This window comes from Sturnus vulgaris, chromosome 6 (assembly GCF_052056855.1).
Source record: "Sturnus vulgaris isolate bStuVul1 chromosome 6, bStuVul1.hap1, whole genome shotgun sequence".
Taxonomy (NCBI): domain Eukaryota; kingdom Metazoa; phylum Chordata; class Aves; order Passeriformes; family Sturnidae; genus Sturnus; species Sturnus vulgaris.
Genome location: NC_142248.1, coordinates 32624928 through 32652628, shown reverse-complemented (window position 1 = coordinate 32652628; position 27701 = coordinate 32624928). Strand labels below are relative to the sequence as shown.

Below are 27701 nucleotides of genomic sequence, written 5' to 3'. Positions count from 1 at the left end.
CCCGGCAGGGCCGAGCGAGGCCCGGAGCCCTCCGAGCCGCGATGGCGTCGTGGTTGGGCGGGTTGGGCTCGGGGCTGGGTCAGTCCCTGGGGCAGGTGGGCGACAGCCTGTCCTCGCTCACCGGGCAGATCTCCAGCTTCACCAAGGACATCCTTCTGGAAGGCGCGGAGGAAGTGGGCGGTAAGGGGGGCTTGGGAAGGGCCCGGCTCCGCCACGGAGGAGGGAGCTCTTCCTCCTCTTCCTCCAGCCGCCGGTCCCCTCCGGACCGACAGCGGCGGGGCCTGCGCTGTCCGCGCCGGCCGAGAGCGAGCTGGTCGTGGCTTAGTGCCTTTCGCCAGTGCTGCTGGCTTTGCTGCCTTTGTTTTTGTTTTTATTCCGCTCTTGTGATCTCAGTGTCTGGAGAATACACAAATATATTCCCAGGCTTTAATAGCAGGTGTGGACCTGTTTTAGGCTTACTATTCAGAGGTTTCTGAATTCCGTGAAGTGTTATGTTGCTCCGGAATGACAGCACTCAAGCAACACTCATTTTCCTTTCTGTTTGCTTAGTTTATCTAAACTAAGTTAATTAGCTGCTTCTACGCCAGTTCCATAAAACTGTAGAGTTGTAGTTACAGAGGTTGTTTGTCACTGGTGTGATCTAAGTCTGACGTGTCACACAGGCAAAAGTTCAATGTTTGTCATTGTTTTGTTTATATTTCAGTTGTGCCCAGAGAAACCTGTCGAGTTCTACAATTCTCCTACAGCCAAGTAGGAGAACGTGGCCCTTGCTTTTTAAGGATTAGAGGCTAGAACGATTTGTCTTTAAAACAGAAAGTTAGAACAAAAATAAAGCAGAGACATCAGAGTAAGATATTCTATAAACCAATAGTTAATTTATAATAGTAAATTTTCTTCATATTTTTAATAATGACTTTGGTTACAAATTTTTGAAAAAAGCTTTAGTAAAGCAGTTTTATAATGTGGTAATAAGTATCAACAGATTAATACCCCTAGTATTGTTTACCATCTTGTAACTATAAATTATTTTAAAAGTTAGCTTTCTCAAAATGCTGTTAAGAATAGAAACCACAAAGAACAGCTAAGACTTCTGAATAGTCATCTTAAATGTGAAATTAAGCAATTCTACTTAATTTACAATCTCTCATCTATAAAGCATTGTGAAAGAATGCTATAGAAACATATGTTGTGTAAACCTTGTTGGCAAACTGATATAATGGGTCTCAATGGATGGCCTTTTTGCTGCACAGGTAAAATGCTCAGAGGAGAGAAATTCGGACAACTATGTATTTTTTTATATTTTTCACTTTCCTGAAAGACTTACTTAGTAATGTTTTAAATTCCAAAATCTGTAGTAGTTTAGTTATTTTATGTTCCTGAGCTGTGTAGTCGTCTATGGTGTTTGTTTTGCTTTTTTGAAAGATAAATTGTGAACTCACACATTTGTGCATGAGTTTGTGCAAGAGAAATGTACTGATCTTTAGTCGTTATTTCCAGGTGTACTTCACTGCTGGATACTGCTGTGAACCACTTCAGTTTCCTAAAAATTTCAGAGTAGTACATTCATATGGGTGATTAGACTCCAAGGTGTAAAAAAATCTAGTGACATCCGAATACTCTTCTGTAAAGACCTTTAAATACTGCATGGCCTAAATAACACTTTTCAAGTACTTCCTTACAGTTTGGTTTTTTAATTTCCTAATTGGTAAAAGTTTCCTAGATTTTAATATTATCCCTTACATTCAGTGTTTTGACTCCCATCAGTTGTTTGTGGATTATAGACTTGCACATCTTCCATTTCACAGTTGTCATGTGTAGATTTTTGCCTCTGCAGTACTTGAGCCATCTCAGTTTTAAACAACATGTGGAAAATTATGAAATACAGTATTTTCTTGGAAATTATACTTATTTCAAATTTTGAAGTATTGTCAAGGCTGCTTTATAGTCAATTGAGGATGATTTCTCATTGCTAAAAGGAAATGTGCTGTTTCTGCCCATTAAAGGTAGGACATATGAGAAGTAAACATAGTCAGTTTGAGGACAATTGCTCATTAAAATGTATCTGGAATTATGTGCTTTTTCTGTTGGATAAACTAGGGTGGTAGATGTATCACCTGTTTAGAGACAATGAGTCTTATAGGGTAGATGTTTTGTTATGTGAGTTTTGTTGGGTATGGGTGGTTTGCTTTTTATTCTGCAAATTCAGTCACTGTTACATGTATTTAATGGAATTAGTACTTATTTTGAAACTTCACATGGCATTACAGAGAAACACATAATCCTCAGGTCAGGAACAAGTCTGAAATGAGAAACAGATTCAGAGACACAAAATAGTCAAGTAAAATGTTTTTATCTCCCTTACTTTAAAGCTTAAATCCATACTAATCTGTTAGGGTTTTGATTTGATTTAAAGCCTAAATGTGAGAGGCAGAAAGACTGAAAAACAGTTCTTACAGTGTTTTGATAAAAACAGCTTTTGCTGTTTACCTGGGAATGAACATTAAAGCAGTCTGAAGTAACATATTTATTAATAACTGGTCTTTGGAAGGATTGTAATTAAAATGAAAATTTTCACTTTCTTTCAGATGCAGCAACAGAACTCCATGTGTCCAATGCTAGACTCAGAGAAATAGAAAGTGTTAATGCAGCACAAAAGTTTGAAGTAAGAAATTTTAGATCACTATGGTAATTAAAAGCAATGCATAGGATTTGTTTTGTATTAACTTGAAATATTGCACTGACGTTGTTTGTCCCTGGGTGAATCCATAAACAAGGGTGACAGTGGTGTTAGAATGTGACTTTGGTTATGTACCAAACTGCCATCACAGTTTGGGACACACATTTTATTTAGGGACACACATGTTTATTGTTGAATGCATGTGCTGCAAGTTTTCATCATTTGCTAACTGTGACTGTCCCTGCCCTATCAGATGGACTTGGATTGCAGCAGTAGGCCTGGCTCTGAAAAGAGTGAGCGTTTTACCTGGTTCTGTTCTCTCTCTCTTGTCCTACTGTTTGGTCATTCTGGCACAGGCTGCTCGTGCACCTCCAAAACCTCTTACAAATCTTGTATACCCTAATGAAAAGTGACTTTCTGAACTCTTATAAAAAGGACTTGTTAGTCTTGTGACTTTATTTATATCTCTAAATAAACAATTTTCATGTATGTCATCAGACTCAAGAGCATTGTGAAGATACTATTTTGGGGACATAACTGTTCCTTGCTTGTCCTCTTTCTAGTTTCTTGCCATCTGCTCTTGGCTGGGGTCAGAGAGAATACACTGAATATTAGCTCCAATTTGTGCTTTGTGGCTGTTCTTAAATTCTGCCTGTGGATCTTGCTAAGATATGATTCAGCCCTGAGTTTTTTAATTCTTGGCATTTATCTCTGGTCATCACAAACCTTTTTCTGAAAGTGAGCTACTGTCCATGCCATATAAAAATGGAAAGCTTGGACATGACAGTGATTTTGGGCCCACACATTGCTGTTATTGTGTGTTTTGAATGAAATAACATGAGAAATCTTTGTAATTCAGCTTCTTTGCTGCCCGATAGCATTGTGCTTTCCTGATCTTTTAAGGACTGTTTCGAGTTTACCAACATTAATTTCTCTTTTTTTTTCTAGAATGATAGACTGAAAAAAGTCTGTAGTGACTTAGAAGAAAAGCATGAAGCAGCAGAGCTGCAAATAAAGCAGTTGTCTGTTGAGTACCGCAATCAGCTTCAACAGAAAGAGGTAGGACACAGAGTGAAATTTCTCAGTATGTTCAATAAACTTACCTGTTTTTCTGTTTAAGGCCTTTGTTATAGTGTCAGTTCTCTTCCAGTGGAAATACTGGTCATAGCTATGGTTTCTTGGTTTGTTAGTGTAGACTAAGACATATTTCATTGAATTGTGTAATGTAAGCAAAGCTGCCAGGAGATAGTTGAGACAAGAGAAAACGCTCTGGGAATGTCGTGCAGCTGTCAGAATTTCTGTTGTTTCTGGGATCACTGTGAGAACACTCTACTGCTTTGTATTTCTGATTCAGTTACTTTTAAAGAAGGCAACAGGAACAAATTCCTATTTGAAGCAATTATTTTGTGTTTAGATATGATTATTTATTTTAACATATACAATTAAAGAGAACAGAGCTAGCTTTCAAAATTCGTGAAATGTCTTTTTGTGATGGAAGCATCAGCTTTGTAGCCTGTTGTATAAAATGAGATTTCATAGACCTAAATGAAAAAAGTTACCAGCATGCCAAGAGTTACACAAAAGGGAGTTTTATTTCTGATTTATTCACAAATTCAAGTGGGTGCTAGAGGAAGCAGAACTATGAGATATATAAAATTCTGCTAAGTACAATAACAGAATTGTTACAAGAAAATTACATGCAACTAATTTCACTTTATTGTAAATAAGTAAATTTTCAGTACATTGAGTTCTTAAGCATAAAAGAAATCAAATGTAATAGAAATAAAACTGGAAAAAAACTGTAAAAATCATATATTGCTTAACTTTCATATCTGAATACCCTCTTTATATATTTAAATTTTTTGTATAACCGGTTAGCCTGGATATTGCTGTACTGCTTGTGTATTTTGGCTGCTAAAATACCCCTGTGTCTTTGTGTGAGTTACTTTATAACACTTGAGCTAAGGGTGATTTTTTCCTCCATTATGAGAATATTTGTAGTTTTTGGTTTTTAGTGAAAGTGATCAATTATTTGTGCTGGGGGTGTTGTTTGGTTCACATTTCATAATGCCACAAAGGGTAAAGTAGAGTGTATTTTGATATTCTTATTCAAACAATGCATTTTATTTTGTATATTCAGGTGGAAATCAGCCATCTAAAAGCCAGACAGAATGCACTACAGGAACAACTGCAGAAAGTACAGACAGCTGCTCAGACTGCTCAGTTGGGAGCTGGTGTTTTGCCAGCAGCCACTGCATCGGCCTCCTTTGTTCCAGAGGTCAGACATTCCTCAGGTTTTGAAGGAGATGACATGGATTTTGGAGATATAATCTGGTCACAACAAGAAATAAACAGATTATCCAATGAAGTTTCCAGGCTTGAATCAGAGGTTCACCACTGGAAGCAGGTTGCAGTGGTGAGTGGTTTCTCTTCTACTCTGCCCTTCCCTCTCCCCTCCAAATTATTGTTTTCATTACGTGTGGTGGATCTTTGAAAAGTTCATGCTGAAAAATTTTTAGAAGCATCATGTTTCAATGGAAAAGCTAAAACCTTTCATGCTGTAACATGACTAAGGACACATCCGGTGGCTAACTTGCAAATGCTTTTTTGTGACGTTTTTATGCATGATTTGTCAAGTTAGGTAGAGAGTTTCATGAACATTTACCTAGAATGCTATTTCAGGGTTTTGTTTTTGTTCAGCCTTTCAAAAAATTACTTCTCTTCCTCCTGGCTACCATACTGATTTTTACTGGTAGTGCAGTACTGTTCAAAGGAACAGTTGGATACTTGCATACTTTTTATACTTTCCCTTCTCCCAATCCTTGATACATCAGTTATAATTCATGGTCTGTTGAGACACAAAAGAATTTAATCTTTCGAGCTACCACTGATGGGAGTTGCCATTTTTCAAGGTATAGACTGATTTTGTAGGTATGCTTTTCCTATGTGAAAATACTCAAAATTAAGCAACCCTGTTGTCTTACTATAAAAAATAATACGGCCACTCCAAACTTTTACTTTTAATAAAAATCCATTAAAAATTAAAATGTTTCCATTAAAATGTATTTCTTTTAAAAATCAAGATTACAATGGATTTTTATTTTGTTTCACATTAGCTTTGTTGTTTTCTACTTTTGAGTATCAATAGAGGAACCACTTAGATAAAAAATACATGTGTTTATCTCAATTTTCTTATGGATATGTGGTTTGGATTTTTTCAGTCTTCCAAAGTGCAAGGCACAAATGATGCTGAACAAAGTGAAATATGCAAACTACAAAATCTTGTTAAGGTAAGATGACAAACTAGTCTTCTTGTGCTTGACTCTTCATGGTTTTGCATATGGTCACGTGATTTGTAAATATTTTAACTAGCACTATTATAACATTACTAAAAATGCACAGGGACATGTAGTAGCATAGCAACACTTCAGTCAGCAGTACAATATTTAAAAACAGTTACTGTGAGAAAGGGTGTTTGTATGATTTGATAATTACAGTATGTTAGCTTGAAACAGTGACATTAGTGCTTATGAGGGCAAATCACTTTGTGAAGCTGTTGATGAGTTATGAGACTATAGTTTAGATATACAGAATAATTTCTCACTTCTCAGAAGTATCTTGCCTTTTTTTGTTGAAGATGCAAAATATGGATTTTATATATCATCCTAGAAAGTTTCTAGAAATGCATCCTAGTGTATCAACTTTGTATGTAAGACTTGTAATTGGTTTAATATTTGCTGTTGTGTAGAGCATACTATTTGTGTAAACGTATTTTTAAAGTAATTTCTTTCCACATGTTTAAAAAAACCCAATCAACAGAAATCAAGAAACTTGACTTCTGTGAGAAATCCTTCAATAAATCCTTCAATTAGGCCAGGGAAAACGTTTCTTTCTCTTGTATTGTGTTATTCTTTTCATAAGACGACACTGTGCTTTATTTTGTCATTTTGTTTCTCTAATGATATTTTTTAGGAGCTCAAACAAAATTTAAGTCAAGAAATAGATGAACATCAGCATGAGCTGTCAGTATTGCAGGATGCCCACAGACAGAAGTTAGTAGAAATGAGTCGCCGACACCGAGAGGAGCTGCGTGAATATGAAGAGCGGATTGAAGAACTTGAGAATCGGTTACAGCAAGGTGTCTGTTACCACATGCTTTCTGTTCTATGTTGAATGAATTTTGGTTAAAATGTTGAATATGCATGTAGCAGTACAATAAATATCAAATATATGATATTCAGAATTTCAATTTCAGTTCAGCTTCATGTTTAAGACATGTATTCCTTTTATTCACTCTGTTTTGCTTGAACATTGGAATGATAGCATTTCATCTGTGGCATGTATCAGTCTGGAGGGTCATTTTCTACACTTACCAATTGTGCTCTAAATTTTGCACTTTTTAGGCTCGTTTTTTAACTTATGTTGAATATAGTAGTGATGAGACATACTGAATTGAAAATAAGAAAGTAACAAGACAAAAAATAACTTTTGTGAGAAGTACTCTGTGCCAATTGAATTACTTGACAAAAGCTCAAAGATTAGGTGATGACACCCTAGAACAAGTTGCCCAGAGAAGTTGTGAATGCCTCATTTCTGGAAGTGTTTATGGCCAGATTGGATAGGACTTTGAGCAACCTGATCTAGTGGGTGGCATCCCTGCCTGTGATGATGCAGGCATTGAATCTAGATGTTCTAAAGGCCCTTCCAACCCAAACTATGCTGTGATTCTATGATTGCCACAAGGACCACACCTTAGTGTGTGAGCTAACTGCAATGTAGAAGCTCAGTAGTTCCTGCAAATAACTTTTTGTTGCCTTGTGTTTCATACTCCCTAAAAATAGTCATGTCAGTTAGGTTTCTTGAGAGGCTTCTTTGCACAAATACATAAGCTTTGCCTGTAGACCTCTGTATTTACCTGGTGAAACTTGGACTTCTAAAGAGTATATACTCACCTTTTGGAATGAGAGGTCTATTCCCTTCTTGGAAAGAAGGGAAGTATTTTTACAGCTTCTCTAACTTTAAAAGTAGTACTGATAGGGAATTTCTTTCTGAAAATCAGATGCCTGTTAAGATGTACATGTTTTTTCACTTCATGTACATACACCAGCAAGACTAAATTAAGGAAGTTGAAGGCAGAAGTCCCTTATCTTTTACATTACCACTTATCTGCAAAATAAATACTGTTAGTGACTTTTGAAGAACTAAAGTATTTTATATTTTTATTTTGTTCATTCTGCCTGACAACGTAATAGGGATTAGGGCAGGGTCAAGTGTTTGAGCTGACACAGAAGTGAATTCACAAGTAGTGTGCTTTCGTTTAACTTTTTTTTTCCCTGCACTCTTCTGATGATGCCTTTTTGTACTCTCTAACTTACCTGGAAATTATAGAATATTGTACAGAAATATGAATGTCAGTGTAGTGTGACAGTATGATGGATCTGTAAAAAGATTAATTCTGAACAATGTTTTTCTTCAGCTGAAAACTTTTGTACATCATTTAGAAAATTATTTGGAGCAAATTGTTCCCTATGAGAACCATTTGTCAAATCTTTGAAATGTAAATAATTAAATTGTAAATGGATTTTGCATCAATCTGAATTAGATGGCATTTGATAAATTTTTCTTAAAAAATTGAGATTCCAGATCCCGGTAAATTAGATTGTCATCTCCTCACCAAGAGAGATGGAGATCAAGTATTCTGATCTAATTCTAATTCAATTGCAAACAAAATATGCTTGCAACATTTACCATTTAAAATTATTTTGAGCCAGGCATGTGAAAATATGCAAAAAAAGCTACTTTTCCTACCAGTAATATGTATAGCACAGTTTCAAATGTTAAATCTATTTAACCAAGCTTTCTATCATGATGACCATGTCTTCGTTTTAGTCAAGCTCTCTCTGTCAGGAGGTGAAAGAAGAGAAGTAAAAGATCTAGAAGTGGTGGTTTTGGTTAATATTGCAAATAATCTTTTTTTGTCTTATAGATGGTGTGAGCACTGATGCCATGGATGACTCTAAAATTACAGAACAGAAAAAAGAAGCTCAGAGTCTAGATGGAAGACAGGTGGAAGAGTTGCAGGTTGTAAAGGATCTAGAGGATGAAATAAGAAAATTAAATCACAAATTGTCTTCTGCCAAAGCAGAAAACAAAAATCTTCTGAAAGAGCAAGAATTAGCAAAGCTAGAAAAAATCCAAATAACACAAGATTATGAAAAGCTTAAATCTGACTTTAATGCACTTCAAAGATCTGTGGCAGAGCAAGATGCTCTCCTGAAAGAACAGAGGCAGCTCCAATCCAAGACATCACTACCACAGGATGTTGTCAGCCTACAGCAAGCATTGTTAGGTACTAAAACTATGATTTTTTTTTTTATTATTATTTTCTATTTTTAGTATATTTTCACGGATTTTCGCTTTTAAAACTCAAAATTTATTTTATGAATTTAAAACTGAATATGAGAATATGTATCTCTGAAGTATTGCTCTCTTAGAAAAACGTTGTCCATTGAAGTAAGGTGAAGCAGAAAAGGGAACGTTGTTAGGACTAGCATGGCTATCATAGAGTTTTCTGATTAGGGAAGTGATCATATCTGCCAACTGTTTGGTAGGGTGTTTTTCCTTTAAAAGTAAGTAAGCCTCAATAGAAGTTGTTTGTTTAAATTCAAAAAGTACATCTTTGTGTGTGTGTATAAAGGTACTCAGTTGCTAATGTCTTCTACTTAAGAAAACACTAACATACCTGTTTAAGAAACATATCTGTAGATAGAAAATATTTTAATATTTCATAACTGATAAACTTTAGTACCAAAGTCCCCCCCAGTGTGGGATCAGTTGTGAAAGTAATACTCTGTTCTTGTGGTGGTGACTGATTCTATGTTTGAATCTTCTATGGTACTGAGCCTGTCTTCACAAAATGCTGTGTAACTATTGTCTTCTGAGCAGCAGAGTTCTTTTGGGACAAGATGGGAGAATGATTTTGTTTGATTTTGTTTTATTGTTGTTTGAAAAGTAGTAAATTATCTATTTGATTTTATTTTCCTTTATAGAAGCAAGAAATGAAATAGCAAGACTTTCCAGTTTAAATCAGGTAAAGCAATTTCTAAATTAAGCCAACAAAAAAGATCATAACAGTAGTAACTGATGGAAAATATGTTTTGGTAGCTTGTTTTTTTTTTGTTTCGTTTGGTTTGGTTTTTTTTGTTTGGTCTTTTTTTAACATTTGCATTTCAACATAAAAAACATTGTAATTTAGAAGGAAAAATTGTAGTTTAATTCTGTAATTATATGTGGAATTTATAGAAACAATGCATTTTTCCTTGTGAAGTTCCACAGTGTGTTCTATTAGGAAAATCATTCAAGTTCCACCTGTCCCATTGTTACCTAGAAAGCTGTAACATACACTTTTAAAGTACTAATTATTTTAAAGTGCTATTATAATTTACATTCTGTAACGTATGTATTTTTTCAGTTCTGCTTTAGCATGTTTCAGTTTTGGCACTTACCAGTTGTGAAATATGTACACATGTAAATACTTACCTCTTCTGTGTAGTACTCATAATAATACTGCATTCCAGCTTAAGGATAAAGTGAAGCAGTGGAACGTAACGTGCCTTTAGCTTTTGGTGGTGTTGTCTTGGTCCTTTATAAACTCTCAGACTTGAGAGATTTGGTTTATTTGCTATGTATCCAGTAGTATTTTTCAACTGAGTTTTTCTGTGCTTTGCAGTCATTCAAGAGTTCCCATAGCATTTTTCATGCTGATGTTTTTTAGATGCTCTTGATTAAAACTTCCTGTCTCACCCTGCAGCCTGCTATGTTTAGGGTGGCTCTTGCAGTTATAATAGTTTATCCAAGCTGTCAATCCATATCTGAGAGGTGGATATAACTTCTTACCATACCATGGCTTTTTGTGCAAGAGTTTATAAACTACACTCCTAAACCAAGTGATGGAAAAATAAATGTGTATGTATGAATTGTAGAGAGAAATACTTCACAGAAAAGAATTTTTAACTGGAGTAGGCTTTGAGAGTTTAATATAATTTCAGCAAGATAAAGTCTGATACTTACAATTTTTTTTTTTTTTATTTTGAGGGACTTGAGAAGGAACTGACAAGTGCACAACATAAACATGAGAATATTCTTTCTTCGAATACAGAGGATCAGAATTCAGAAATAAATCAGTTAAGACAAGATTTGGAAAGGAAAGAACGTGAATTAGATGAAAGTGTTGCTGAGAGAGAAACATTAATAGCAGAATTGGAAGAACTAGACAAGCAGAATCAAGAAGCTACTCAGGTAATAAATACTACAACTAATTATTGAACTGCTGAATAAATGTTTAGAATTCTGTGCGTATGTGTGTTTGTCTTTTAAGTTGATCTTTGAACATAGATTGCAGGGAAATAGAAGTTATATTTTGAGGCCTAAAAACAAATGCTTGGGGCCAGTATTCCTCTATATCCACCCCCTCAATTTGAAATTCAGAAGTGCAAATAAAGCCCACTTGTTATAGACAAAGAAGTAATATGGCATGTCAGCTATCCATAGGAGATACTTTACAAAGTCCAGTTAAATAGTGCCTGATTTTCCACTGCAACATTTCAGATGAAATTTATTCTGGTAATATTCTGATCTGTCTTATGACAGTATGCATTACAGTGATTTTTGAACCTTTATCTTTTATAGATTTTAATAATGTTGAAGTTACTTTATTGCAAGTTCTTTAATATGAACATTTGTATATAATATCAGAATTAAATTATACCTTTTTGTCCCAGTTCTAGTACATTTGACCTGCAAATTTGAGTTGCAAGCCATGTGTTTTCAATTATTGATTTACCAATGAATCACCGATGCAACTAATCCAAACTAGTATGTTGGAACAAAAAGTTGAAAATAGAATATACAGATAATTTAAATGTAATGCCACCCTTTTTTAAGCAATGGATGTCTGCTGAATTCCAAATGTCTTGACAAATACTAACAGTTCTTTTTTTAAGCAGCCCTTTTTTATTTCCTCATTTAGGTAGTTACAGTTCTCTTACAGGTGGTGTTCTTTCTTTTGTAGTGACATGTAATCTGTCCTTATTTGATTTTTGGTTTTAATTAATTTAGCATTGACTAGTTGATCCTACTTGCTGAGTTGCGTCAGCAACCAAGAAACATTTTTTCCTCTTTTTTTTGTAGATGATAAAAGTGAATGAAATGCATAGTTCAGCTGGGTTTGCTACCCTAATGAATTCTGTTTTATGTTCATTTCCAGCATATGATTACACTGAAAGAGCAGCTGTCGAAGCAACACACAGAAACTGATAGTATCATCAAACAGCTGAAACTTGACATAGATTGTGAAAGAAAGAAAGTATCAGAATTAGAAACTGAGAAGATGAAAACCATTAAAGAGTTAGATAGTCAGAAAGAAAAACTAAGCCACTGTTCATATGCACTTAATGATTTACATATAACTAAGCAGCAGCTACAAGATAGTATTAAAGATCTTCAGGAACAATTAAGGAAAGCCCAGGACTGTAATTTGCATAGTAAAAAAGAAATTGGAGAGTTGCAACAGAGATTGAAAGAAAGAGAGGAGGAACTTCGTGTATCCTTGAGCAAGTTAACAGAAAAAAGTAATGAGGAATCTCATTACACTTGTAAAGATCTGATTCTGAAAGAAAGAGAAGTAGAAATTGAAAAACTACAGAATGATGTTTCAGAAAATAAACAAATAAATGAAGATCTACAGAAATCTCTGTCTAATCTCAGGACAGAAAATGGAAAGCTGATAGCAGCCATTGAAGAATTAAAACAGGAGTTAAGTGATGCCATTTCTGAGAAAAAGAAAGTTTATTTGGAAAAAGACACTGTTGTGGAGGCTTTGAAAATGGAAAAAAGACGCTTAGAGAGTGAATTAAATGAGACAGAGAAGAGGCTTTTGGAACAAGCACATAATTATAAGCAAACTATTGAGGAGTTATCAAAGGCACGTAGTATGGACACCACTGCATTGCAGCTTGAGCATGAGCGCCTGGTTAAGCTTCATCAAGAAAAAGACTTTAAGATTGCTGAGCTTCAAAGGACCATTGAGCAGATGGAAATTGACCATCAAGAAACCAAAGAGATGTTGACTACTAGTTTAGGAGGACAAAAGCAGTTGACAGATCTCATAAAAGAGAAAGAGATATTCATTGAAAAATACAAAAACGAAGCCTTACAGGTGAAGCAGGAACTTGAGGAATATATGAAAGTTTCAAAAAAGCAGGATGTCTTAAAGCAGAACTTGGAGGAAAAAGACAGAAGTCTTGCAGTCATGAAGGAAGAAAATAATCATTTGAAAGAGGAAATCGAGCGCCTTAAGGATCAGCAAAGTAGATCTACACCTGTGGTTGAGCCTAAAACTTTAGATATTATTATTGAACTTGAAAGTGAGGTAACACAGTTAAAAGTGATAAAAAATAATCTTGAAGAAGAAATAAAAGTTCACAAAAAAACAATAGAAGATCAGAATCAAGCAACAGTGAAACTACAGCAGTCACTGCAGGAGCAGCAAAAGGAAATAGATGAGTCCAAATTTCAGTGTGAGCAAATGAATGTCACACATGAAAGACTCTTTTTAGAGAAAGATGAAGAAATCAAAAATTTGCAGAAAACAATTGAACAAATTAAAACTCAGTTGCACAAAGAGAGACAGATCATTCAGACGGATTCTTCTAATCTTTTTCAGGAAACCAAAGTTCAGACTCTTAATGGAGAAAATGGAAATGAAAAACATGACTTATCTAAAGCTGAAATTGAAAGACTGGTGAAAGGTATTAAGGAAAGGGAGATGGAGATTAAGATGTTAAATGAAAAGAATGTTTCTCTAAGTCAGCAAATTGATCAGTTGTCTAAGGATGAAGTTGGTAAACTTACTCGGATCATTCAAGAGAAGGATCTAGAAATACAAGCTCTTAATGCTAGAGTTTCCTCAGCTTCCTGCAGACAGGATGTTCTTTCCCTTCAGCAGCAGCTGCAAGCTTATGTTCTGGAAAGAGAACAAGTACTAGCAGTTCTAAGTGAAAAGACAAGGGAAAACAGTCAGTTAAAAACAGAGTATCGTAATATCATGGACATGGTTGCTGCTAAAGAAGCAGCTTTGGTGAGATTGCAAGAGGAGAACCGAAGGTTATCCAATAGATCTGAAAACAGCAGTCAAGATATGTCTAGAGAAACTATTCAGAATTTATCCCGTATCATTCGAGAAAAAGATATTGAAATAGATGCCCTAAGTCAAAAATGCCAAACCTTATTGACTGTCTTGCAGACATCGAGTACAGGTGCTGATAATGGGGCAGGGGGTGTGAACAGTAACCAATTTGAGGAACTTCTGCAAGAACGTGATAAACTAAAACAGCAAGTAAAGAAAATGGAAGAGTGGAAACAACAAGTAATAACCACAGTCCAGAACATGCAGCATGAGTCAGCTCACCTCCAAGAGGAGTTACAAAAGCTGCAAGCACAAATTTCAGTTGAAAGTGATAGTACTTCAAGGCTGCAGGTAGATTATAATGGCTTGATTCAGAGTTATGAGCAGAATGAGAAAAAGCTGAAAAGTTTTAGTCAGGAATTAGCACAAGTTCAACACAACATAGGACAGCTTTATAACACCAAGGATCTTCTCCTGAGTAAACTGGATTTGGTAACACCATCTGTGGCAACAGTTTCCACCGTTTCACAGCTTTCAGGTGTTCAATACAGTCCTCCTGAAGCACTCAGTGAGGAGTGTAAACTCCTTCAAAATGAGTTGGAACAACTGAAAAAAAAGTTACAAGAAAAAGATTCCACTATTAGGATTCTTCAGGAAAACAATCAGCGATTATCTGATTCTGTCGCTACAGCATCAGAGATTGAAAGAAAGAGTCAAGAAGGGACTGAATCAGAGATGAGGCAGATCAAAGAAAAACATGATGTGTTACAGAAGTCACTTAGGGAAAAAGATATATTAATTAAATCTAAAAGTGATCAGTTGCTTTCTGTGAGTGAAAATCTTAGTAACAAAGAAAATGAAAATGAGCTTTTGAAGCAAGCTGTAACTAATCTAAAAGAAAGAAATTTAATTTTAGAAATGGATATTAAAAAACTGAAAGAAGAAAATGAAAAAATAGTTGCAAGGTGCAGGGAAAAAGAAACAGAATTCCGTGCGCTTCAGGAGACTAATATGCAATTTTCAATGATGCTGAAGGAGAAGGAATTTGAGTCTCACTCGATGAAGGAAAAAGCTCTTGCTTTTGAGAAGCTGTTGAAAGACAAAGAGCAGGTATGTATGTTCATACTTGTGGCTATCACTTCAGATTAGACGAGTTCAAAATAATATTCTTCCTGGGTGGTTTTCTGTGTTGCAAAGCTGTAGATGTCCTGCCCTTTTCCTTGTTAGATCAGTAGTATCTTCACATTCTTCCTGGCAAAGACTATGCCTCTGGTAAAATAGTTGACTATGTTTTAAATATTTGTTTATGTCTTTAACAGGGCAAGACAGGAGAATTGAATCAGCTGTTAAATGAAGTTAAATCAATGCAGGAAAAGGCTGTTACTTTTCAGCAAGAGAGAGACCAAGTCATGGTAGCACTCAAACAGAAGCAAATGGAGAGCAGTGCCCTGCAGAGTGAGGTACCACCAAATATATAGTTGCAAGAAATAAATGAAAAAAGAAAAGAAATTGCATCTGTAATATTTTTTTGATTATTTTTGTAGCAATCACTTGTTAAAAGCACTTAAAATTAATACACTTGCAATGTACTTCAATGGGCATGTGTTACATTTGCTTAATTTTTTTTTTTATAAGAAATGATAGTCCAAGCAACTTGAGGTATGTTCTACATAGGTACAGCATTTGCATGAGAAGGAGCAGCGCCTAAATCAGGAGCTGGAGAGGTTGCGGAATCACCTTCTAGAAATGGAAGACTCCTACACCAGAGAAGCTTTAGCTGCAGAAGACAGAGAGGTCAAGCTAAGAAAAAAGGTTTTGATTTTGGAAGAAAAACTTGCATCCTCATCTACTGCAGTGGAGAATGCCAGGTAGTATTTTAAATATCACAGTTAACTAAACTGGTGCTGATGCCTCTATTATACTGAGCTGCCATTCTGTAACATACTAAGCACTTGAGAAAACAAAAACATATGAATTTTTGTTACCCAGAATCTAGAGGGTGATTTGAAATATACTTGTCTGCTGTCGAGAATTTAATGTATTTCTCCTTTTAATAGCAACTATTGAAACCTATTGAAACTGTCAACAGTGCTTCAAACTTGAACAAAAATCCTTAACCCATCAATTTAGTTGTGTGTTAGAAAAGAGTGACTTTCAAGTCAAGGCTTCATTCAGTTTGAAAGAGTCTTATTTTATTGTCTTAGTTTGAAAGACAGATGTCTTCTAAGGAAGACAGGAACCTCTTGAAATGGAAAATGTAAATCCCCTCCCTCCAAATTACTGTAATAGCAAGATATGCTGAGTTCTGAGATTGGGTTTTAAAGTAAAAACTGATAGAAAGACCTATTGATTCTTAGTAATTGCATCAGACAACTAGGAAGATATGTATTCTCTTTTTTTTGGGGTAATGATGCTGTTATAATAATGAACAAAACCAAGGATTTTTTCTAATGCGTTTCAAACAAAAGAAGTTAATTGGTATTTATTTCTTTGATTGTCAACGTTTTGTTGCCAGACTTCTTTAAAATCTCTTTTTAGCTTGATTTTGATTGCTTTTAAAGAGGAATTGGGGGGGAAATGCCATAATTTTTGTAAATTTAGCTGAAAAAATTTGGTAAGCTATTTTTTGCTAGGATTTATTTTTCTTTGTGGGAACTTCTTTATTTAAGTAATGTATCTTGTTTTCATTAAGTCATCAGGCTAGTCTGCAAGTTGAATCCTTGCAAGAGCAGTTAAACCTCGTTTCCAAGCAGAGAGATGAAACTGTGCTGCAGCTGACCATCTCCCAGGACCAAGTGAAGCAGTATGCACTGTCTCTGGCCAACCTGCAGATGGTACTAGAGCAGTTCCAACAGGGTAAGGTTTATCGAGAAATAGCAAAGATTGCAACAAGCATTTTGCAACTGGAATTATTACCATATTTTGGTGCTTTTTAAGTATTAGTTACCTTGTTTCCTTTTTGATAGCCCAAAATTCAGAATATTAGAAAACTTTACAAAAACAATTCTGTAAAAACTCTTGATCAATATCTCATTTATGAAATTTGATTTCCACCTCTACCTCATGAGGACCAGATATGATAATGCTGAGCTTTTGCATTTGCATATCCCAAGAAGAGTTACATATTGTAAATTATTTTGTCTCTTATTTTTAATCCTTTAGAAGAAAAAGCTATGTATTCAGCAGAACTGGAGAGACACCAAAAACAGAGTGCAGAATGGAAAAAGAAAGCAGAAAACCTAGAAGAAAAAGTTGCATCACTGCAGGTGGGCTGAATAATGAAATTGAACCTTGTGAAACAAAATTGTAATTCTTCACTGAGCAAGCATACTAGCATTTTTCTCCTGACCCTCTATTTTCTGAAGGTGTTTACAATCCAGTTATTTGAAAGAAGAAGTGATTGCAGTCTCTTAATCTGTTGTGTCTGATGTACGTGGTATTAGAGTAATTGTGGTAGTGATCTCCCTGCTTCTCTTTTTGTCCCTTTTCTACCTTCTATTTAGATGAGTTTAGAAGAGGCAAATTCTGCCCTGGATGCAGCATCCAGGCTTACTGAGCAGCTTGACATCAAAGAGGAGCAGATTGAAGAGCTTAAGAAAGAAGGTAACTACATTTTTTTTCATTTCTGCTTAAAATATTTCAAGCAGCTAGGGAGGCAATGTAGTATTCCTAGAAACTTAACAAAATTCATATCCTATGAGAGACTAATTCTGTGCCATATTCTGAGAACTTCCTTGTTTATAAAGCAAATATGAAAATGTACGTTTACCTTCTGTTAGGGATACTTTGTCAAAAGAAAGCCCTGTAGAAGTTTTTTGGGTTTTGGGGGGTTTTTCCCTGTAAATACCAAGACACTTGATTTAGCTCTGTAAGTGTCTTTATCAAAAGTTGGTGAAATACCAAATGTTGTCAGATTTTCCAAAGTAGATATTTGACATAGATACAGGAGTAGAGTGAAGTAGAGATAAAGTATGCATCTGGTAAGAGATGCAGAGGCAGCAGCTCTTGCACAGATGTGACTGCCATCTCTGCTGGATGCAGGGGTAAGTCACGCTTTGAACATATGCAACTAACTATGGCTATTCCTTTTTAAATGCTAATCAGTCTTACTCTTGTAATAAGTGATGTTTTCTTGAAGTAGTCTTGCTTATGACAGATAGGTGGCATGAGATCTCATTTGAAAGTCTTGAAGATTCCAGCAAGAACTCTACAAAAAAGTTACTACTTTTCTGCTACATATTTAAATGTGTACTTACTTAAATTTAGTTCTAAGTTCAATTTGGCATCCAGGTGGGCATCATAGAATTGCTCCCTGAGTTCACATATGAATTTTATAAGCTAAATTAAATTTCAAACTGCTACATAATGTACAACTACTGGTCTGTCTTTGAATTGACTGATCTGTACATCTGTGTCTTGCTACAGACATTCACAGCAAAAGTTCACAAAAATTCTGGATTGAAATTAACTTTGGCATAGGCAAATATTGCACTCTTAAATGGGAAGTTCTTCATTACTGTTTAATTTTGATGTTCAACTCTTGCTTAAGGAGAGGTTTAAACTCAGAGAGAGCTGAGTATCAAGCAGTGTTGTATTGGCAAACAATTTACTTGATAAAAAAATTGAAATGGAATTGTTGCATAAAGGAAACAGCATTTTAATGTTGTAGAGTAAATCGTGATTTTTATAGAAATAACATATCACTTTGTATTCTCTATTTATACAAGAAAACATAAAATGTCTTATTGCAAATTGGCCAAATACATTCCCAGACACAGTTTTGTTAGCCAAATCTTTTGAAGGATTTCTTTATGGATTTTTTTGGCAGGAGAAGTGATTTTAATGGAAAAGTATAAAATGTACCAGATGCAGTTTTCTGGATTGCCATAAATGGTTAACAAATTACTGGAGACTGTAAATGTCTGGTTTACAGCAGTCCATGCTGAATTTTGGCTCAGGACCTTTTTGCTACTTAGTTTTTTCATACACCTGAAGTATGTGTTTAAGTTTTTTTCAGCTGTAGGATTCTATTTTAGAGGTAAATGTTCCATTTAAAAATCACGTTTAATGATAAAGTTGCATAGTCACTATGGATGAAATATCGCTGTGTAGTGGTCCTGAAAAGTTGATTCTCGTTGATATAAAATATTTTTTCCTTGGAATTATTAATATTTTATTATTTTGTTTAAATTATTAATACTTTTGTTTTAAAATCCATCATAAAGGAATAAATGAAGTGAATAAAAATTGAAAAGCAACTCACAATTGTCCTGCTTTGTAGAGAAATGTCAACAGTGTAAAATTTAATTGAAATTTGTTATCAAAGGCTGCTTATTTATCTTTTTGTGGCACTGCTAGTATAACTCTATTCCCTTCTTTTCTTTGGGCATCCAAATAACCCACCTATGTATGTTCCTGCAACTGTATCATTCTATAATTATACATGTTTGTTTTCCTTCAGGTATCGGTGCCCTATTTAACCACATTTACAAAGTAGCGTAATTTTAAGTAAATGTAAACTTTGAAACCATGAATTAATTCTCCTGTGCCTCACCCTGGTGTGTTGAGAGAGGAGTGCTGAAGAGCAGTCACATTATTGGAATGGATTTTGATGCATATGGATGTAGTTGTTAAAAAATATATTGTTGTATAATGCATGTTTTGTTTTAGTTTTTAATTTGCTTTGAATGAGGAGCTTACTCTGTGTGTTCCTTGGATAAGAACCTTCCCAGCATGACATTAGTTAGTTTATTTTATTCTGTACTCCTTAAAATTCATATTTGTGAAGTAAAGTGTTTGTATAAAGATGTGGAGTATTTGAACAGGGCATATTAGGTTGTATCCATTTCACAGACTGGCTCTTTGATGTGTATATATATAAAATCTCTGTGTGAATTCTCATGGTGTTAATTGAGAAAACCATGTTTTGCCAACATAGTTGTGGCATGCACTTATTAAAAATTGAAAATTCTGAAAATGAGGGGAATCCTTTCCATGCGCCACAAATTATATGGAGGTTGTAAAAATTAATAGAAGTCATTTTTCTTACAAAGATGTTCAGGCTTTTTAGAAATTAACTACAAGATAGATAAAAGAAAAGTGTGTCTTTTGTGGCTTTTTAATGAAGCATTTTTAATTAACATGAGCCCAAAAATTTTTGAAATCTAAGTTGATCAGCAGTTTTTCCAAAGGATTTGGAGATAAGCATTAAAACTCACTGAGAGAGAGGAGAAAAAGTTCATCCTGTCTGCTTATATCTGTAGGGTATAGAGTTGGTCTTTGCATGGACAATCCATGTTATAGTATATTTGTCAAGTTTTTGTGTGTGAATAAGGCTTAATTGTACTTTTGTTAGGCTTCAGAGGTAGTATCTTGCAGACCCCCAGTTTGGTGAGAAATTACACTGACTTATAATTCTGGCCTATTTATTCAGCTTGCAGGCCATGATGTCTGACTGAGGTGTTTGCCATTTTTCTGTCAGTCTTGTTTTTGGTTCATGGTAGCTGTGGCCTTTCATCTCTTCCATTCATGTTTTTTTTCCTGAAAGTATGGGTAATCTTGCATATGTCTGCCTCTCTTGCCAGTATTCCGAGTTATGAAGCACAGCACTGTTTCTGCAATGTGTTAGTGTGTCCCAGCATGCTGTTTCCAGAGCTTGCATCTGTCACAGGAGTGGGAAAGGTCCAGGCAGAACAGACCCTCAACAAGCTCCTGATGTTGCTCTGCTAGCCAGTAATTCATCTGGGAAACGTGAGAACTCCTTGGTGCTTGAAAGACTGTAGCAACCTGACACAGAATACTTGGGCTTGGGTACTATTGGAGGTTAAGGGCAGAGATCAAAAAGACCTGATGCCAACATGGAGTTTGGTCATTATGAAAAAGATTGCTACTATGGGACTACAGACCTTGCTGAAAAGTTTCTTTCCAGTTCTGTATTATTTAGATAGAAAACAGCAGTTCATCAGACCTTCTGCAGTGTGTGGTCCTGTACTTTGGCTTTGAGTTTCATTCCTGAAATTTCAGCTTGTGGTTTCAAATAGCGATGACTTGACACCTTTTTATAAAAAAATCGAATCAATTTTATGATTTTGTTTTTTATTTAAAAACACCATAGCAATATTTAAGAAGGCATGTATTATTGATAAACTTTGCAACAATGTTTCAGAGTTTTGATTTTTGTTTCTTTTTCATGACATTACATTTATAGGTGAGATCAGAAGAGAAATGTTAGAAGATGTACAAAATAAATTAATGAACCTTATGAACAGCACAGAAGGAAAAGTGGACAAGTAAGTCTTTAATGAAAGATTTGGTCTAAGTTTTTGGGTTTATTCCTCTCAATGTATAGATGTGGCACTCACAGTTGCTAGAGTAGTACAGGACTGTACTTCTGTATGTTGTCTTGTAATTACACTTCTATTATTTTGACGTTTTTCAATTGCTTGGTGGTTATAAATAGTCACTTAGTAAAACCAATGTGACCTTGGCTCACTGATGTGTTTCTTAAGTAGAAGTGCACTTCTGTAGCATAGTCTCTGCAAATGGGGATTAGAGTTCTTAATGAATGTATTTAATAACGGTCAAGGTGTGAACAGCAACCCTTTTCATGTGTCTGCATCACCTGGATATCATGTAAATTTCTTCCTTGGTCCTTTTCTTTCTTCTCTACCCAACAGAACTGAAACAGAGATAAGCAGATGGGTTCCCCTGTCCCCTTCATTTTGTCTTGGTTGGGACAGAACAGAGCTTTCTTTTTAAATGCTCTCCTGAATCAAGATCTTAAAGCAAGCATTTTCCCTGACTGTAGTATGCACATCCAAATTTGCTCATGTTACCATTCAGTTTTACCTTACTGCATACAATATTGCTAATACTGTCCACATCCACACTGTGTAAGAAATGTCAAACGTACAGAAGGAGGAAACTGATGAGGTGCCCTTTAGTTATTTGTATTTGATGTGTTTATTGGTATTTCTGCAAATCAGGCAAGAGTATGAGGAATAAATGCATCGATATTATGGTATAGCTGTTACACACTAGCAGCTTGTATAAGTACCTTCTTTTGTTCTGCAGACAGTTGATGAGAAATCTCTTTGTTGGACATTTTCATACTCCCAAAAATAAACGTGTTGAAGTGTTAAGGTTAATGGGAAGTATCTTGGGGCTGAAAAAGGATGAACTTGATCAGGTAATACTTTGCAGAAAACTAGGCACTTTTTTTTGTTTTCTTTTTTCTTTTCTTTTTATTTTTTTCTTTTTCTTCTCTTCTCTCCTCTCCTCTTTTTTTTCTTTCAGTATCCTTACCTGAAAATAGAATAACTTGCTGCTGAACTAAATGTGACTGTCCCTGCACATTTTGTGGAGAAAGTGTGTTTTTTCTTCTTTCATCTCACCTTTTTTTTTTTATGTGGGACGTTTTTAAAAGTTTTTTATATGATGATCTTAATCTTTCGATAACATTTTAATAGGGTAGAATTCATTTTGCTGAGGAATGCTAATGCATAAAGGAAAGGATTTAACGTTGTGCTATTGTGTAGAGTAGCTGTAATATATCAGTTACAGAAAAGTAACCCTGTTATATCTGTACCAGTAGTTATTGTGAGGCTTATGTTTTTAAATAAAGAGCCAGGTTAGTAGACTGCCAGTCTTTGGGAGGTGGAGAATATGGTTTTGACAATAATAAAAATGTTTCTTGATCTCTAAGAATGCCACATTGTTATGTGGCATTGCAGCTCGTATTTATTCACTTTCTTTTATGTGCTGCTTTATTTTTGTTGTTTCCTAACTTTGTTTTCTTTAAATACTTCTCTAGTTATTATCTGAAGAGCAAAGAGGCGTTACAAGATGGGTGACTGGCTGGCTTGGTGGAGGAGCTGGGTCAAAGAGTGTTCCTAATACACCTTTGAGACCAACTCATCAGAACATTTTTAATAGTGTAAGAATTAATCATTCATTATCTTGGTTTGAATAGAAAAATGGGAAAGTTGCATATTAATGCTCATGTTTGGCTCATCAGTATATTGAGCTTCATTTACTGATGCTGCTGTATCTTGTGTTTATTGTTCTGTGCAACTGCTTTGGCAAAAGGTTTTTTCCCTGCACTAAGGAAATACTGTGACATTGAAAATTATACAGTGATGAGTCTTGGGCTAATTCAGAAGACAGTTACTGTTCCGCTGGTTCCTAGCATCACTCTTCTTACAGTATGGACTTCATCTTGCAAACTACGAATGCTGGAAGTTAAAATAATATGTGAGAGTATGGAATTCCACAAAACTCAACAGTGTAGAAAACCGTGACATTGTATTTTGATGCTTGTGTTCCCATATGTCCTTTAAATTTAAATTGAAAAGGTTTTTCCGCTGCTGTGGCTAGTGCCTCTTATGTACAGCATATAAAACTGGTATTTAAGTTTTCAAATACTTTAAAGCAACAGATTTCCTAGCATGATCCATGGGAACAGTTTATCTATGGAACTTTCCATTTTGCAGGCCAGTAAATAATGTACTCAAGGACCAAAAACTGAGGGATTGGAGTTTTTGGATTGACTTTGGTTTTTTGTGCAGTTGAGCTACAAATGTTGAGAATGGATTCCTGTAAATCATCTTGAAGTGTAGGGATTGGGTTTTTTCCCCCTAAAATAGTGCAGGTACATAGGCCACTACAGGACTGTGGTCTGATTACCTATAGAAGTAATAGAGAAAAATTAATGCTTTTGTGTGAATAGTACTTTTGTGTGAATAGGCTTTAGTAAGGCAAATTTTATCTTTTCATGCTACTGACACCTTAATCATTCCATGCTTCCTTTATTTGAGATTCCTTATGAAATAAAGCATACGTGGGCTTAAGAGAAAAGGTTGGGTTTTATGTGTTTCTGGAGGAGAGGTTGGTTGAGCAAAGACTAAGGAAATACTGTGATGTTAGTAATAGCACAGAATTCTTGAAATAATTAGTTAAAGCAATGATGGAACCATGGTAGAAGTATGTGTGTTATCTTTAGAGTTTATCAATTTTATATAAACATCTCTTAGTGAGACAGCGACAAAGAGTGTATTTTGAAAATAAATTTCATTGTCACTCACTGAAGACTGCTTAGTAATTAGTACAAGTACAAATTGATTTCAGGCTGTTGAGAGCTTTTTGTTTTATGTATATATGTATTTTTGATTTAGTGCTTTTCACCAGAACATCAGTGAAATATAATAACTATTAGCTTCTTATAGTCTTTTTCAGAACTGTTTGTGAAATTCCTTGAAACTGAATCTTGCCCAAGCCTTCCCCCACCCAAGCTCTCTGTTCATCACATGAAACCTTTAGGAGCAGCAGGAACTGGTAAAACTAGCAGTACTCCACCCAGGAGTCAAATGCAAGGTAACATTTGAATCTTTACACAGAACATAAATAAGGGTAGAATTTTCAAGAGAATTTTAATGATTCTGTGCTTCCTCACTTGTAAATTATGAACTTGATTTCTTCTCCCCAACCATGTCCTACTTTGTCTTCTTTTTTTTTTTTTTTTTAATTCTTCTCCTATCTCTCCATCCCACTGCCTCTATACCTCACTTTCTAAACTCTCAATACAAAAGATTAGAGGAACTAAAATATCTCTTTGATATGGGAAGGATTTAACAGCACCTGTTAGAGCCAAACAGTTGCTTTGTAGACAGCTTCTTATGGTGTAGCAGTGAACCCAGTCCTGATTTTCAGCATCCCTGTTGATCAGCTTGTGTTGAAGTGGGTGAAGAATGCAAGTAATACAAGTTTACAGTGTCTCTCTGGTGTGTAGAACCTGGTTGCTGTGAGAGGACCAAAATAAAATCAGTTAAGTGAATGGCCTGACTTTGATTTTTCTAAGAGAGCAGTTTGGCTTATATTATGAATGTTAAATCAATGTACTTTTGTCTAAAGTAATTTAAGATTCAAATCTTCAATTTAACTGGTCCAGTTTTTTCTGAATTTTACATGTGTTTAAGACTTCACCTTAATATAGGCCTGCTGGTTTACAGACTTGTTTTGTTTGAAATTTAGCTGTAAAGTCAAAATAAAACCAAAAACCCCCGAACACCAAACCCCTACATATTATATGTATGCACAGAGATAGGGAGAGATGCTAAAAAACCCTCTTTCAATTCACTTAAAGTAGTTAGATGTTCAAGTGTTTATTTGTAGGGGTTTTCTTGGGGCTGGGGAAGCTGTGCTGTGTGTTGGGAAACCTTCCTGTGCTCTGCATTGGAAGTGAATGTGCCAGGGCCCTTACAACTCTCCACAGGGCTGGAGTCAGCATGACAGATACTTCATGTCTGGCATTGCAGAGGTGAAGAGAACTGCCAAGGGTGTTCATGTTGCCTGTCAGATGTGCACATTTTCTTGGGTAGCTTGAGCTGTTGCAGAATTTTGGTGGTGGTCTTGGCATTGCTGGATTAACATTGGACTTGATTTTAAGAGTCTCTTACAACCTAAATAATTCTGTGGTTCTATGAGAGTAGTCAGAGACAGTAAGTCTTTGATGGTGTGTACAGTCCACAGCAAGATTTTCAAGGACTTACATGTTGCAGAAGTAATAGGCAATTTTAGAACATCTCTCTGAACAAATGCTGAAAAATTGGATAGATTTAGGAATGTTTTTTAACAAAGTGTTTTCATTGTTGGTTTGGGTTTTTTAATATTCCAGATTCTCCAGTGTCGGGAATGGGTAGAAGACCGGATGCAAATCCATTTTTAGCACCTCGATCTGCAGCAGTGCCTCTCATAACACCAGCTAGTAGTTCTGGACATCTGCTTATGAAACCTATTTCTGATGCATTGCCTACTTTTACACCACTGCCAGTGTCCCCTGATGCCAGTGCTGGTGCTGTGTTAAAAGACCTCCTAAAACAATAGATAATCTTGTATCAGTATGATGATGGTAGCACTTTAAGGAAAATGAGAACACTATGTTGTATATAATTTACCACAATGAGGCCTTCTGTAAAAAAATGTATTTGATTGTAATTGTACTTTGCTTTTCTTGTACTTACAAACTTATCAGTGCTTCGGAAATTCTAATGGTGGAATGAAAAATTACAGGCATTCATTTTGGGTGTGGGTTAAATATTTAACTGAGAAAAAATCTATCTTGTTGCTAGATTGTCACAGGACAAATTAAAGGATTTTTAAACCTTAGGTATACTGAGTTATTTCAGATATGCATGGACAGCATTAACTCTTTGGTGTTGAGATTTGTTTTGATCTGCTATCTACCTTCAAGAACCAGAACTAAAAAAATACATAAAGCACCCAATAAATGGTGTTTATTTAATGTACTTTTTGGACATGTATCTCTTACAAGTTTGATTGCATTTGGGGGCAATTTGAGGCACATTGATCTCTTTGCACAATGATTTGATATATCCCCCACCCCAGACTAATGGTTGTCTTCAGCAGTCTAACCCATCAGCACCAAGGAGTTAAAGATGGCAGTGAGGCTTCACATCCATGTGAAGAGTGGGTAATTTAGCAAGTGATACATTTGCATATACAAAGACACTGTGCTCTAATGGTCCAAGGTGTATATTTGATAGATTTTTTTATCTTGCAAGATTTTGTAGATCCAAATATAGACTTACAGCTTGAACACATGTATAGAATTAAAAGGGAGGAAGGTGCTTGCTTATCTCCAATGTGTAAATAGGTCTTTGTACAACCAAGGCCAAAGTCAATTACTCTGTAAATTTTGCTGTGATAACTTGTACACTTTGTTTAGCAGGTAAAGAATGAAGTTGCATACTGAAGGATAAGAGTCATCCTCATAGTGAATCTGAGATAAAACATCTTTCCATTGAAAATGTGTAATTTCTAAGTCTTTTTATATGCCTCTCCTTGTTAAGTCAGTGTTAAGATAACTATTGTGCAAGTTCTATATTAGAACTGTCAACCTTCTTCATTTTCATTAAGGTCCTGGATAAGATTGTTGTAAGAGTTATATTTAAATAAAATTAATTACTGAACTTGTACAGAATCAACCAAAATAATGCAAGAAATCTTTGCATTTATTTATATAGAGGTCAAATAGTGAATTTCTTTGAAATTCTTTGCCTTGAAACCTAGCAAAGGTTTTTTTTAATTGCTGTGCTTACTGTAAGAGCTGTTTGATACCCTTTTCTTCAGTATAGTAATGTTTCATGGAAGACTTAGCCAACTTGTAACTGGATTGACTTACCGTATTGGATTTTGATTTTAAATTTTTACCCATTATGGACATTATTGGCAGTTTGATTTCTGAAAAGATAGCAGCCACATATTTACGAAGGTAAATTCTGTGTTATGTAATAAATATAATGAGAATCTCAAATTACCTCAGTTGAGAATGCTGCAGTTAGGTACTTCAAATGTACTTCTTCATTTAAACTGGAGTGGAACAGCTACCTTTTTTTCTCCATAGAATTATAAAGAAAAGTGAAATCAGATGGCTTCTGTGCAATCTCTCTTGGTCTAGTAGTCATGTCTGTTCAATGATATATAGCTGCTTCGCAATAAAATTGCCTTTTGGTGAGCCAAAGCAGAAGGTAATGTTTAATTTTCAAAAATTATGTGACTTAGGTGTTGTAAATTACAAATGGAGTCATGCTGCTCGCTATTCTCTGAAAATACTAACTGAGCAGTTCTTAACTTTTTTAATGCGTTTTTTTCTTCTTTAACTGCAGAGAACTTAATATGTACGCATTTCTCTTTCAGGAAGCTTTCTAAATGCCAATAAAGAAAACACAGTAAGACCATTTATTTCTGCATACTGTGAATCAGTTCCGTTTATACACTAAGCTATGAGTATGAAGAGGGAAATCTAATACCAAGCAGAGGTAG

The 27701-nt window shown here is 35.3% G+C and overlaps 1 protein-coding gene across 1 annotated transcript; it reads left to right on the top strand.

Moving 5' to 3' along the window:
• Window positions 1–41: 41 nt before the first annotated feature.
• On the top strand, window positions 42–27620 carry TRIP11 (thyroid hormone receptor interactor 11). The gene is made up of 20 exons (XM_014869896.2): window positions 42–180; window positions 2586–2662; window positions 3626–3736; window positions 4818–5093; window positions 5899–5967; window positions 6650–6815; window positions 8664–9026; window positions 9727–9767; window positions 10772–10975; window positions 11943–14972; window positions 15182–15322; window positions 15537–15730; window positions 16555–16718; window positions 17025–17128; window positions 17366–17465; window positions 21070–21151; window positions 21936–22050; window positions 22675–22797; window positions 24086–24233; window positions 25534–27620. The coding sequence occupies exons 1-20, from the start codon at window positions 42–44 to the stop codon at window positions 25740–25742; spliced, it is 5856 nt and encodes a 1951-aa protein (XP_014725382.1). The 3' UTR covers window positions 25743–27620.
• The last annotated feature ends 81 nt before the right edge of the window (window positions 27621–27701 follow it).